General features: G+C 52.7%; 1 protein-coding gene across 2 annotated transcripts in view; it reads right to left on the bottom strand.

Annotated features, from left to right (window-relative positions):
- Positions 1-13,148, bottom strand: part of limd1a (LIM domains containing 1a) — a 71,213-nt gene extending 58,065 nt beyond the window's left edge. For both annotated transcript variants that reach the window (XR_011593294.1, XM_070880319.1), the window contains exon 1: positions 10,888-13,148. Coding sequence is in view for 1 of the 2 variants with exons in the window: in XM_070880319.1 (XP_070736420.1) it covers positions 10,888-12,580 (1,693 nt within the window). In the remaining variant the exon portion in view is untranslated. The remainder of the gene's footprint in view (positions 1-10,887) is intronic.
- Positions 13,149-15,063: the final 1,915 nt, after the last annotated feature.

Genomic DNA, 15,063 nt, shown 5'->3' with positions numbered 1-15,063 from the left:
TTGTCTTAATCTTCTGATCTTGATTGGTGTAGTAACCCCTGTTGACCTTTCCTTAGGTTCACCAGCTTGATTCCTGAGATGAAGGGCTTGTCATGTGAAGAAAGGTTGAGCAGGTTGGGCCTATACTCATTGGAGTTAGAAGAATGGGAGGTGATCTTATTGAAATGTGTAAGATTCTGAGGGGGCTCGACAGGGTGGATGCAGAGAGGATGTTTCCCCTCGTGGGGGAAACTAGAACTAGGGGGCATAGTTTCAGAATAAGGGGTCGCCCATTTAAAACTGAGATGAGGAGGAATTTCTTCTCTCAGAGGGTTGTAAATCTGTGGAATTCTCTGCCCCAGAGAGCTGTGGAGGCTGGGACATTGAATATATTTAAGGCGGAGATAGACAGATCTTTGAGCGATAATGGAGTGAAGGGTTATGGGGAGCGGGCGGGGAAGTGGAGCTGAGTCCATGATCAGATCAGCCATGATCTTATTGAATGGCGGAGCAGACTCAAGGGGCCAAATGGCCGACTCCTGCTCCTATTTCTTATGTTCTTTTCTCAGATATAAGAAATAGGAGCAGGAGTCGGCCATACGGCCCCTCGAGCCTGCGCCGCCATTCAATAAGATCATGGCTGATCTGATCATGGACTCAGCTCCACTTCCCCGCCCGCTCCCCATAACCCTCGACTCCATTATTGTTCAAAAATCTGTCTATCTCCACCTTAAATATATTCAATGACCCACTGCTAGTGAAAGAAAGACTTGCATTTCAATAGCGCCTTTCACGACCACCAGACGTCCCAAAGCACTTTACAACCAATGAAGTACTTTTTGAAGTATAGTCACTGTTATGATGTGGGAAACACGGCAGCCAATTTGCGCACAGCAAGCTCCCACACACAGCAATGTGATAATGACCAGATAATCTGTTTTAGTGATGTTGATTAAGGGATAAATATTGGCCCCAGGACACCGGGGAGAACTCCCCTGCTCTTCTTCGAAATAGTGCCGTGGGATCTTTTACATCCACCTGAGAGAGCAGACGGGACCTCGGTTTAACGTCTCACCCAAAAGATAACACCTCTGATAGTGCAGCGCTCCCTCAGCACAGCCCCTCCGACAGTGCGGCACTCCCTCAGTCCTGCCCCTCCGACAGTGCAGCGCTCCCTCAGTATTGTCCCTCCCACAGTGCGGCGCTCTCTCAGCACAGCCCCTCCGACAGTGCGGCGCTCCCTCAGTACTGCTCCTCCGACAGTGCAGTGCTCCCTCAGTACTGCCCCTCCGACAGTGCAGCGCTCCCTCAGTATTGTCCCTCCCACAGTGCGGCGCTCCCTCAGTACTGCCCCTCCGACAGTGCGGCGCTCCCTCAGTACTGCCCCTCCGACAGTGCAGCGCTCCCTCAGTATTGTCCCTCCCACAGTGCGGCGCTCCCTCAGTACTGCCCCTCCGACAGTGCAGCTCTCCCTCAGTCCTGCCCCTCCGACAGTGCGGCACTCCCTCAGTATTGCACTGGGAGTATCAGCCTAGATTTTTGTGTTCGAGTCCCTGGAGTGGGATTTGAACCCACAACCTTCTGACTCAAGAGCCACGGCTGACACACAATTGTCGCACACAGGCCCAGGTCCTCATGGAGCAGGAATCAAAGTTGGGAGCTCGCCTGGTCAATGCCACTCAGTGCCAACAAACCCGATTGGGCAAATCAGGTGGGAGGTTGCAGCCGGCCAAAGAGATTCTGGTCATTCGTGACCTCTGAACTCTGGCATCCGACCTAGAAGACTCGGTCCTATTTGCACTTATACTGGTATGAGCTGGTTTTTCCGGTTTGACAGAATCCTTGTTGAAAAGGGCTGTTCGAGCTGTTGCCTGGTTGCTGGGATAAGTCATAAATCAGAACACCAAGATGTGTTCATCTCTGCCGCTCGAGCTGCATGTATTTCAACTTTACTCGTGATTCAGAAGGCTCCATGTTATACACTGGAGTGGCCTGAAAAGGCGGTATATTTAGGCACCATTGGTGGGGAGAGGCGTCGGTCTGAGGTTTCCCGCGACAGTAAAGATCGGTCATGGATGTGCTCCTGTGTCACCCGATCCTGTAACGTTGCAGCTCAGTCACCTGGACAGGACGCTCTGCCACTCACAATACGCCCTTGTTCAACATTTTTAAAGCATTAAAAAAAAAACGTGGTCGGACGCAACAAAAGCAAACTTTGTGTACAGGGGGTGGGGGGTGGGGGGGGTCTATCCTCGGCCGAGGTGATCAGAAGGGGCCGGGCTCGGAATTTCAGAGAGGACCTTCACAACAGAGGCCGTGGGTAGAGCTGAATATTCAATTGTCTCTGCCCGGCGGCTTTAGCTAAAACTTCCAGGAGAGAGTTGGGTCGGGAAGTAAGCTGTTTATGATGACCGAGTTAGAGGCACGGGCTTGGAGCAGATTCAGAATCTCGCCTTGCAAGGGAAAGCATGTAGATTATAATTAATAAATAGTAAAAAAAAGACGTGCATTTCTATAGCGCCTTTCACGACCACCGGACGTCCCAAAGCACTTTGCAGCCAATGAAGTACTTTTTGGAGTGTAGTCACTGTTGTAATGTGGGAAACGCGGCAGCCAATTTGTGCACAGCAAGCTCCCACACACAGCAATGTGATAATGACCAGATAATCTGTTTTTTTGTTATGTTGATTGAGGGATAAATATTGGCCCCAGGACACCGGGGAGAACTCCCCTGCTCTTCTTCGAAATAGTGCCTTGGGATCTTTTACATCCACCTGAGAGAGCAGACGGGGCCTCGGTTTAACATCGCATCTGAAAGACGGCACCTCCGACAGTGCAGCACTCCCTCAGTACTGCCCCTCCGACAGTGCGGCGCTCCCTCAGTCATCATAGGCAGTCCCTCGGAATCGAGGAAGAACTCCTGAAGTGAGTTCTTTGGTGGCTGAACAGTCCAATACGAGAGCCACAGTCCCCGTCACAGGTGGGACAGACAGTGGTTGAAGGAAAGGGTGGGTGGGACTGGTTTGCCGCACACTCCTTCCGTGGCCATGCTCTCGGCGATGAGACTCGAGGTGCTCAGTGCCCTCCCGGATGCACTTCCTCCACTTAGGGCGATCTTTGGCCAGGGACTCCCAGGTGTCGGTGGGGATGTTGCACTTTATCAGGGAGGCTTTGAGGGTGTCCTTGTAACGTTTCTGCTGCCCACCTTTGTCTCGTTTGCTGTGTAGGAGTTCCGAGTAGAGCGCTTGCTTTGGGAGTCTCGTGTCTGGCATGCGGACAATGTGGCCTGCCCAGCGGAGCTGGTCGAGTGTGGTCAGTGCTTCGATGCTGGGGATGTTGGCCTGGTCGAGGACGCTAACGTTGGTGCGTCTGTCCTCCCAGGGGATTTGTAGGATTGTGTGGAGACATCGTTGGTGGTATTTCTCCAGCGACTTGATGTGTCTACTGTACATGGTCCATGTCTCTGAGCCATACAGGAGGGTGGGTATCACTACAGCCCTGTAGACCATGAGCTTAGTGGCAGAATTGAGGACCTGGTCTTCAAACACTCTTTTCCTCAGGCGGCCGAAGGCTGCGCTGGCGCACTGGAGGCGGTGTTAGATCTCGTCGTCGATGCCTGCTCTTGTTGATAGGAGGCCCCTGAGATATGGGAAGTGGTCCACGGTGTCCAGGGCCGCGCCATGCATCAGGGGGAGGAGTGCTGTGCGGTGAGGACAGTTTGGTGGAGGACCTTTGTCTTACGGATATTTAGCTGCCTCAGTAAATACGTCGACTATGTCCTGGAGTGCGGCCTCTGTGTGCGCTGACGCAGGCGTCATCCACGTACTGTAGCTCGACGACAGAGGTTGGGGTGGTCTTGGACCTGGCCTGGAGGCGGCGAAGGTTGAACAGGTTCCCACTGGTTCTGTAGTTTAGTTCCACTCCAGCGGGGAGCTTGTTGACTGAGGTGGAGCATGGTGGTGAGGAAGATTGAGAAGAGGGTTGGAGCGATGTCGCAGCCCTGTTTGACCCCGGTCCGGACGTGGATTGGGTCTGTAATGGATCCGTTGGGAAGGATCACGGCCCGCATGTCGTCGTGGAGCAGGCAGAGGATGGTGACAAACTTTTGGGGGCATCCAAAACGGAGGAGGACACTCCATAGACCTCGTATTTGACATTGTCCCTCTGTACTGCCCCTCCGACAGTGCATCGCTCACTCAGCAATAAACTATTGCTTCCTATCTTAATTCATTTCTATTGCAATCTTGGGCTCAGTAACTATTTTAAATCAATTTTGTTCATGCCTCCATTGATTAAGTAAATCAGGAAAAAAAGGTTACTGCACAAGATAAAAGTTCATGGAGTTGGGGATAATATATTAGCATGGATAGAGGATTGGCTAACGAACAGGGAACAGAGAGTCGGGATGAATGGGTCATTCTCTGGTTGGCAAACTGTAACTGGTGGGGTGCCGCAGGGATCAGTGCTGGGACCCCAACTATTTACAATCTATATTAACGACTTGGAAGAAGGGACTGAGTGTAACGTAGCCAAGTTTGCTGACGATATAAAGATGGGGGCAAAAGCAATGTGTGAGGAGGACACAAAAAATCTGCAAAAGGGCATAGACAGGCTAAGTGAGTAGGCAAAAATTTGGCAGATGGAGTATAATGTTAGAAAGTGTGAGGTCATGCACTTTTGCAGAAAAAAATCAAAAGAGCAAGTTATTATTTAAATGGAGAAAGATTGCAAAGTGCCGCAGTACAGCGGGACCTGGGGGTACTTGTGCATGAAACACAAAAGGATAGTATGCAGGTACAGCAAGTGATCAGGAAGGCCAATGGTATCTTGGCCTTTGTTGCAAACACGATGGAGTATAAAAGCAGGGAAGTCTTGCTACACTTATACAGGGTATTGGTGAGGCCACACCTGGAATACTGCGTGCAGTTTTGGTCTCCGTATTTACGAAAGGATATACTTGCTTTGGAGGCAGTTCAGAGAAGGTTCACTCGGTTGATTCCGGAGATGAGGAGGTTGACTTATGAGGAAAGGTTGAGTAGGTTGGGCCTCTACTCATTGGAATTCAGAAGAATGAGAGGTGATCTTATCGAAACGTGTAAGATTATGAGGGGGCTTGACAAGGTGGATGTAGAGAGGATATTTCCACTGATGGGGGAGATTAGAACTAGGGGGCATGATCTTAGAATAAGGGGCCGCCCATTTAAAACTGAGATGAGGAGAAATTTCTTCTCTCAGAGAGTTATAAATCTGTGGAATTCGCTGCCTCAGAGAGCTGTAGAGGCTGGGACATTGAATAAATTTAAGACAGAAATAGACAATTTCTTAACCGATAAGGGGATAAGGGAGTAAAGGGTTATGGGGAGTGGGCAGGGAAGTGGAGCTGAGTCCATGATCAGATCAGATCGGAGCAGGCTTGAGGGGCCGTATAGCCTACTCCTGCTCCTATTTCTTATGTTCTTATGTTCGTAAACTGTTGTCATTGGCAGAAGGGTCGGTAACTCGAGGACACAGATTCGAAAGGTCGTCGTCCTGAAACGTTAACTCTGTTTCTCTCTCCACAGATGCTGCCCGACCTGCTGAGTATGTCCAGCATTTTCTGTTTTTAGTGACATAGTGATTGTCAAAAGAATCAGAAGTGACGCGAGGAATAAAAAAAATACTACGGGCTAAAAATTCATTAATGAATCGGCGACTGAACAGGTTGCCAACGTTAGCGGCGGGCTATGTTTACCGCCTCCGACCGGGATATTCAATTCCTGCGCCCCAGGAGGCAGGTGGAGCGCGAAGGGAAGTGTTGCCCACCCCGATTCCTGGGCCGATGGCGGAGCATCGCAACGGAAGGTTTGGTGCTCAGAAACCGGCAGCCCAGCGCCTGAGGGGAGGGTCAGAGGGACGACCTGAAGGCTGGGAACAAAATGGACCCCAGCTCCTTGCCAGACGGTCGCCCACCGATCACAGGAGCAAGGATGTCTTACTGCAGTTATACAGGGCCTTGGTGAGACCACACCTGGAGTATTGTGTGCAGTTCTGGTCTCCTTACCTAAGGAAGGATATACTTGCCACAGAGGGAGTGCAGCGAAGGTTCACCAGACTGATTCCTGGGATGGCAGGACTGTCGTATGAGGAGAGATTGGGTCGACTGGGCCTGTATTCATTACAGTTTAGAAGAATGAAAGGGGATCTCATTGAAACGTATAAAATTCTGACGGGGTTGGACAGACTGGATGCGGGGAGTATGTTTCCCCGGGGCTGGGAAGTCTAGAACAAGGGGTCACAGTCTCAGGATACGGGGTAGGAAATTTAGGACTGAGATGAGCAGAAATGTTCTCACTCAGAGGGTGGTGAACCTGTGGAATTCTCTACCACAGAAGGCTGTGGAGGCCAAGTCACTGAATATATTTAAGAGCGAGATAGATAGATTTCTAGACACAAAAGGCATCAAGGGGTATGGGGAAAAAGCGGGAATATGGTGTTGAGATAAAGGATCAGCCATAATCATATTGAATGGTGGTGCAGCTCAAAGGGCCGAATGGCCTACTCCTGCTCCTATTTTCTAGGTTTCTATCATCATAGGCAGTCCCTCGGAATCGAGGAAGACTTGCTTCCACTCCCAAAGTGAGTTCTTTGTTGGTTGAACAGACCCTGTTACAGGTGGGACAGACATTCGTCGAGGGAAGGGGAGGGTGGGGCTGGTTTGCCGCATGCTCCTTCTGCTGCCTGCGCTTGGCCTCTTCACGCTCTTTGCGTTGAGACTCGAGGTGCTCAACACCCTCCCGGATGCACTTCCTCCACTTAGGGCGGTCTTTGGCCAGGGACTCCCAGGTGTCGGTGGGGATGTTGCACTTTATCAGGGAGGCTTTGAGGGTGTCCCTGTAACGTTTCCTCTGCCCTCCTGGGGCTCGCTTGCTATGAAGGAGCTCTGTGTAGAGCGCTTGCTTTGGGAGTCTCGTATCTGGCATGCAGACAATGTGGCCTGTCCAGCGGAGATTGAGTGTGGTCAGTGCTTCAATACTGGGGATGTTGGCCTGGGCGAGGACGCTAATGTTGGTGCATCTGTCCTCCCAGAGGATTTGCAGGATCTTGCGGAGACATGGTTGGTGATATATCTATAAATACGTGCACAATAACTAAATGGGAATTCGAAGATCGCAACTTGCGCATACCCGCCCGCTCGGCCGTCTCCTCATCGTCCCGGGAGTTTTGGGAAATGCCGTCTTTCCCTGTCGCGATCAGTGCCCGGCGCAAAGGCCGGCGAACCCAATGAATTTCGCCACCACGGGGTGATGTACGCGCACCTACCTCATCCAGCAGGTGGCGCTAGAGGGCACAGCGCTAACTCTGAGCGCCGTCGGTGAACCTCGACTGACGTTCCCGGGAGGCGCTGACAGCGCAGCGCTCGGAGCTTAGCGGCTCGTTAGCGCCCGGGAGGGAGGCTAACAGGACGGCAAAGCAACCGAATTTTTAGCCCCACAGGTTATGGTCTGGAACGCGCTACCCGAAAGGGCGGTGGGAGCAGATTTAATAATGACTTTCAAAAGGGAATTGGATAAATACTCAAAGGGAAAAAAAATACAGAGCTATGGGGAAAAGAGCTGGCGGGGGGAGTGGGGGGAAGAAAGGGGATTAATTGCCCAGCTCTGGGCGGGCCACACTGTCTACATGCCAGACATGAGACTCCCAAAGCAAGTACTCTACTCGGAACTCCTTCACGGCAAGTGAGCCAAAGGTGGGCAGAGGAAACGTTACAGGGACACCCTCAAAGCCTCCCTGATAAAGTGCAACATCCCCACCGACACCTGGGAGTCCCTGGCCAAAGACCGCCCTAAGTGGAGGAAGTGCATCCGGGAGGGCGCTGAGCACCTCGAGTCTCGTCGCCGAGAGCATGCAGAAACCAAGCGCAGGCAGCGGAAGGAGCGTGCGGCAAACCAGTCCCACCCACCCCTTCCCTCAACCACTGTCTGTCCCACCTGTGACAGGGACTGTGGCTCTCGTATTGGACTCTTCAGCCACCTGAGAACTCATTTTAAGAGTGGAAGCAAGTCTTCCTCGAATCCGAGGGACTGCCTATGATGATGATCTACCAAAGAGCTGGTACTGGCAAGATGGGCCGAATGTCCTCCTTCCGGGCTGTGTCATTCTATGATTAACATTCTCTATTTGTACAGCATTTTATAAAGCCTATCCGAGAGGAGATCTGAATAGTTTTATCTATAATCTGTGTAACCGTTGAGTTTGAATGACCACATCTCTGGACCATGCAGGGATGAGGTCACCATGCAGCAGGCTGAGAGAGGACCAGAGGCACAGTCCAGCACTTCTTGCAATGGAGTTTGCTCCGAGCTTTAGTAAAATGTCAGTGATCGCGTTAAACCGCCAAACGTGGACTGGGCGATGCGAGGAGGGCGGCGATGGGACGGATACACACTGGTTGCTGATGCTCCGTAACCACACAGCAATGGACAGCTTTACAGCCAGTGAAGCGCCCTCTGAAGTGTGGTCACTGTTCTAATGTGGGAAACGCGGCAGACAATTTGTGCACAGCAAGCTCCCACACACAGCAATGTGATAATGACCAGATAATCTGTTTTAGTGATGTTGGTTGAGGGATAAATATTGGTCCCAAGACATCGGGGAAAACTCCCCTGCTCTTCTTCAAAATAGTGCCGTGGGATCTTTTGCATTCACCTGAGAGAGCAGACGGGGCCTCGGTTTAACATCTCATCCGAAAGATGGTACCTCCAACAGTGCGGAGCTCTCTCAGTACTAACTCTCCGACAGTGCAGTGCTCCCTCAGTACTGCTCCACCGACAGTGCGGCACTCCCTCAGTACTGCCCCTCCGACAGTGCGGCGCTCCCTCAGTACTGCCCCTCCGACAGTGCAGCACTCCCTCAGTACTGCCCCTCCGACAGTGCAGCACTCCCTCAGTACTGCTCCTTCGACAGTGCAGCACTCCCTCAGTACTGCCCTATCAACGGTGCAGCACTCCCTCAGTACTGCACTGGGCGTGTCAGCCTAGATTTTTGTGCTCAAGTCCCTTGAGTGGGACTTGAACCCACAACCTTCTGACTCAGAGGCGAGGGTGCTGCCCACTTAGGCACAGCTGACACAATACTTATTAACAGGTTCATCGAGATGTTACACTTTGGGACAGAATTAAATTTCTCAAACAGGAAGCAGTAAACTTCGAAACACGAACGCAAAGGCGTATGGATGGCGACTTGGGGTGTCTGACAAATGCTATTACAGCTGCTGATTTTACACAAGCTCGCTGCTGGTCCCGAACTAAACATCCCGCACCGAGCTCGAGGTCTCTGCGGCCAGACCTTCGGCTTTTCTGATGTATTCTCATTCTATGAGCTCAGGAACTTCTTCCCCCCACCTCTCCCAGACCCCCCGCGCCTCCCCCAACCACCCCCTCTCCCATCCACCTCCCCCAGATCCCCCCACCTCTCCCAGACCCCCCGCGCCTCCCCCAACCACCCCCTCTCCCATCCACCTCCCCCAGATCCCCCCACCTCTCCCAAACCCCCCGCGCCTCCCCCAACCACCCCCTCTCCCATCCACCTCCCCCAGATCCCCCCACCTCTCCCAGACCCCCGCGCCTCCCCCAACCACCCCCTCTCCCATCCACCTCCCCCAGATCCCCCACCTCTCCCAGAACTGCCCCCAGCCCCCAAATACATTACCATTAGGGCGCTGCATCCCAGGAGCTGATCAATTACCAGCAACACCCTGTAATGAACAAAACACCACCTTGCAAACCAGCGACAGTGGGTAGGATTCCCACAACAAACCAGCCCACGGGCCTTGGATTATTAAACATCCACCAAGTCTTTTCTTTAAATTGCTTTTTATTCACTCATGGGATGTGGGCGACGCTGGCAAGACCGGCATTTATTGCCCAATCCATCACTGCCCTCGAACAGGTGGTGGTGAGCCGCCTTCTTCAATACAGCTGAGTGTCTTGCTGGGCCATTTCAGAGGGCAGTGAAGAGTCAACCCATTGCTGTGGGTCTGGAGTCACATATCGGCCAGCCCGGGTAAGGGCGGCAGATTTCCTTCCCTAAAGTATCAACCGTGGCTCAGTGGGCAACAGCACCTTCAGCTCTGGGTCAGAGGGCTATGGGTTCAAGTCCCACTTCAGGATCTTGAGCACAAAAATCTCGGCTGACACTCCAGTGTGGTGCTGAGGGAGCGCCGCACTGTTGGAGGGGCAGCACTGAGGGAGTGCTGCACTGTCGGAGGGGCAGTACTGAGGGAGCGCCGCACTGTCGGAGGGGCAGCACTGAGGGAGCGCCGCACTGTCGGAGGGGCAGTACTGAGGGAGTGCCGCACTGTCGGAGGGGCAGCACTGAGGGAGCGCCGCACTGTCGGAGGGGCAGTACTGAGGGAGTGCCGCACTGTCGGAGGGGCAGTACTGAGGGAGCGCCGCACTGTTGGGGGTGCTGTCTTTTGGATGAGACGTTAAACCGAGGCCCCGTCTGCTCTCTCAGGAGACGTAAAAGATCCCACGGCACTATTTTGAAGAAGAGCAGGGGAGTTCTCCCCGGTGTCCCGGGGCCAATATTTATCCCTCAACCAACATCACTAAAACAGATTATCTGATCATTATCACATTGCTGTGTGTGGGAGCTTGCTGTGCGCAAATTGTCTGCTGCGTTTCCCATATTACAACAGTGACTACACTTCAAAAAGTACTTCATTGGCTGTGAAGCGCTTTGCGATGTCCAGTGGTCGTGAAAGGTGCTATAGAAATGCAAGTGAAAGGACATTCGCGAGGTTTTTACAACAATTTTTTTACAACCATTATTGACACTAGCTTTAATTCCAGATTTATTTAAATTCCCCAGCTCCCAGATTTCAGCTTTCCCAGATCATTAGTCGAGTAATAAATAAAACACTCTTACCAAAGTACTCGGCCTTCGGCTGTGCGTCCATTTCTTGCTCCAGGAGCTTGGTCATCGCTTCTAATTTTAACTGGGCGGTGCTGGGGCCGGGCTCCTGCTGTATAAGGACAGTCTGGCAGGGCAGGCGGACCCTGGAGGAGGTCTCCTGGGGACTGCAGTCCGGCTGCTGGCTGAAGGTGGAGCGGGACAGGAGGCTCTGGCCCGGGGTCTGGGTCTGGGGCTCTCCCATGGCCAAGGGCTGGCTCAGGAAGCGTTCCGACTCCGGGGACCTCTGGCTCTGCGGCTGGTGCTGAGGTTTGGCCAGGGCTCGCAACCCACCGGGGTCACAGCCACCAGGAGTAGTGGCCCTGGGGCTGCCCGGCGGGGTGTCCTGGAGCGTGCTGGTGGGACTCCCAGTGAGCTGGTCGTATTGCAAGAGGCTGGACCTGGGGCTGGCCAGGCTGGAACTGGGGCTGGAGCCCGAGCTCGGCCTCAGACGGTGCTGGTCGCAGCCGCTGCCTTTGGTGGGACTGTAAGGGGCATGGTCGTAGGAGACGAGGCTGGTCCTGGGGCTGGAGATGGGTTCGTAGTTCCAGCTGGACCTGGGGCTGGACTGAGCGGACACACTGGGACGGGCCGGGCTCAAGGGAGGTCCATGGTGGTCAAGTCCAGAAGATCTGGTCCCAACACCGTCGCTCTCATAACTTCCATAGCTCGACCTGGGTGTGGAGTCCTGCGAGTATCGGTTGGATGGTGTGGACCTGTGGAGATCTGCAGGACCTTGGTGAGCCGGTAGGTTGGATGGCGCGGATCTGTGGAGATCTACAGGACCTTGGTGAGCCGGTAGGTTGGGTGGTATGGACCTGTGGAGATCTGCAGGAGTTTGGTGAGCAGGTTGGTTGGATGCTATGGATCTGTGGAGATCTACAGGACCTTGGTGAGCCGGTAGATTGGATGCTATGGATCTGTGGAGATCTACAGGACCTTGGTGAGCAGGTTGGTTGGATGGTGTAGACCTGTGGAAATCTACAGGACCTTGGTGAGCCGGTTGGTTGGATGGTGTAGACCTGTGGAAATCTACAGGACCTTGGTGAGCAGGTTGATTGGATGGTGTAGACCTGTGGAGATCTACAGGACCTTGGTGAGCAGGTTGATTGGATGGTATGGACCTGTGGAGATCTACAGGACCTTGGTGAGCAGGTTGGTTGGATGGTGTAGACCTGTGGAGATCTACAGGACCTTGGTGAGCCGGTTGGTTGGATGGTGTAGACCTTTGGAAATCTACAGGACCTTGGTGAGCCGGTTGGTTGGATGGTATGGACCTGTGGAAATCTACAGGACCTTGGTGAGCCGGTAGGTTGGATGGTCCCGCCCCAGACACTGGTGGCTTGGCTGTGATCTCCCCACTGAAGCGGTGGTTAACCCGGGCTCGATCCGGGCAGGGAAGACCCTCAGAATCGCTGGCCTGCTGGCTGTAACCACCATTCATTCGGCCCAGAGTAGCCGGCTGGTTCCCCGTCATCAGCAGTTCCTCTTGCTGCCTCTGCAGGTGGATTTTGGTCATCTTGGAGGCGAAGACTCGCCTGGTCTCCTCGAACTCGGGTTTGCAAGCCTCCTTGTTAACCCGGAACAGTCCGTCTTTGGACGCCTCGTACATGTTCAAATCCTCGATGAACTTGCTGGCCTCCAAGCCCAGATCTTCGTACTTGTCCATGGCTGGCAGCTCTGGCGGGGTGAGAGCTTCAAACCCCAATCAAACTGCCTGGTCTCAGTGCTGGAGACAGGTCCAAGGGAAAGTGGAGAGAGTTTGCAATTCTGGGGGGGTGAAGGATCTCATTCAGAGCTCACCGCCCATTCCCAACACTGGAACCCAGCCCAGATTTGTCCTGTGCAAGCCCACAGCGAGCAGCAATCGCTCCCATTGCCAGAATCAGTCCATTGAGGAGGATTAGCGCCTTACTCGGAGTGGGTTTGAGAGAGGGAGGGGCTGGTGGATGGTCACCGACTGCCCCCTGGTACCTCCAGCTGTCCCCCAGGACTTGTTCTGCCCGGTGCCCCGGACCACAGCTCGCCTCTCCCGGACTCAGCAGCTCATCTGCCTCTCAATGGCGCCGCGATGCGGAAGTTTTCCAACTTTGAAAAAAATTTGCAAAAGTTCAAAAAAGTTTCGCCCAAAGTTCCGTTTCGAGCTGCAGAAGTTCCAGTTCGCGCTCACAGCTAAAAGCAGCCCGCCCTGTGCCCCCTGACTCTATGTCGGGACATTCTCGGGGTCTGAGCTAGTTTTGGGAGGGGAGGGGAGGGGGGGGGGAGGGACTATGAAATGTTACAGAATGCGGCGGAGGCGCACACACCGCGAACAAATGGAGATCAATGCGCCCGGCTCGCAACCCCCGGAACTATTCTCTTAAAGCTATAGCACCACTTTACAACTGCCTGATTTAAAGTTTAAAAAAAATCTTTCCATTTCATGGAAGGAGTGTTTTAATCATCAGGGTCAAGATGTTAATGCTGGGATGGGCACACACACACACACATTTTTGCAAACAGTGGGAATAGCAAACACATCCCAGATTTAGTATAACATGCAGTGTGCACTGTTTTAAAAAAAGACTTGCATTTCTGTAGCGCCTTTCACGATCACTGGACATCCCAAAGTGCTTTACAGTCAATGAAGTATTTTTTGAAGTGTGCTCACTGTTTTCACAGAGGATCACGCAGGATATAGGACACCGATACAGGCCACACAAAGAAAAGCAAAATACTGCGGCTGCTGCAATCTAAAATATAAACAGAGAATGCTGGAGATCTCAGCGGGTCAGGCAGCGTCTGTGGAGAGAATCAGAGTTAACGTTTCAGGTCGATTACCCTTTGTCAAAACCAGGCCATTCGGCCCAACCAGTCCGTGCCGGCGTTTATGCTCCACTCGAGCCTCCTCCCGTCTTTCCTCATCTAACTCTATCAGCATAACCCTCTATTCCCTTCTCCCTCATATCCCTGTCCAACCTCCCCTTAAATACATCGATACTATTCGCCTCAACCCCTCCCTGTGGCAGCGAGTTCCACATTCTCACCGGCAGATTAGGAAAAGGGGAGGTGCACGGCACACTAGGAAAAGGGGAGGTGCAACGAGACCTGGGTGTCATGGTACATCAGTCATTGAAAGTTGGCATGCAGGTACAGCAGGCGGTGAAGAAGGCAAATGGCATGTTGGCCTTCATAGCTAGGGGATTTGAGTACAGGAGCAGGGAGGTCTTACTGCAGTTGTACAGGGCCTTGGTGAGGCCTCACCTGGAATATTGTGTTCAGTTTTAGTTATCCTAATCTGAGGAAGGGCGTTCTTGCTATTGAAGGGAGTGCAGCGAAGGTTCACCAGACTGATTCCCGGGATGGCAGGACTGACATATGAGGAGAGACTGGATCAACTGGGCCTTTATACATTGGGGTTTAGAAGGATGAGAGAGGATCTCATAGAAACATATAAGATTCCGACGGGACGGGACAGATTAGAAGCGGGTAGAATGTTCCCGATGTTGGAGAAGTCCAGAACTAGTGGACACAGTCTATGGATAAGGGGTAGGCCATTTAGGACTGAGATGAGGAGAAACTTCTTCACTCAGAGAGTTGTTAACCTGTGGAATTACCTGCCGCAGAGAGTTGTTGATGCCAGTTCATTGGATATATTCAAGAGGGAGTTAGATATGGCCCTTACAGCTAAAGAGATCAAGGGGTATGGAGAGAAAGCAGGAAAGGGGTACTGAGGTGAATGATCAGCCATGATCTTATTGAATGGTGGTGCAGGCTCGAAGGATCGAATGGCCTACTCCTGCACCTATTTTCTATGTTTTTATGTTTCTATGTTCTCTGGATAAAGAAGGAAATGCAGCAGCCAATTTGTGCACAGCAAGCTCCCACACACAGCGATGTGACAATGACCAGATAATCTGTTTTAGTGATGTTGATTGAGGGATAAATATTGGCCCCAGGACACCGGGGATAACTCCCCTGCTCTTCTTCGAAATAGTGCCGTGGGATCCTTTACATCCACCTGAGAGAGCAGACCGGCCCTCGGTTTAACGTCTCAGCTGAACGACGGCACTCTGACAGTGCAGCACTCTCTCTCCGACAGTTCGGTGCTCCCTCAGTACTGCCCCCTCCGAGAGTGCAACGCTCCCTCAGTACTGCCCCTCCGACAGTGCA

Source organism: Pristiophorus japonicus, chromosome 5, assembly GCF_044704955.1.
Source record: "Pristiophorus japonicus isolate sPriJap1 chromosome 5, sPriJap1.hap1, whole genome shotgun sequence".
NCBI classification, from domain to species: Eukaryota; Metazoa; Chordata; class Chondrichthyes; family Pristiophoridae; genus Pristiophorus; species Pristiophorus japonicus.
Note: the sequence above shows the minus strand (reverse complement) of the source record. Positions and strands in the feature narration are given on the sequence as shown.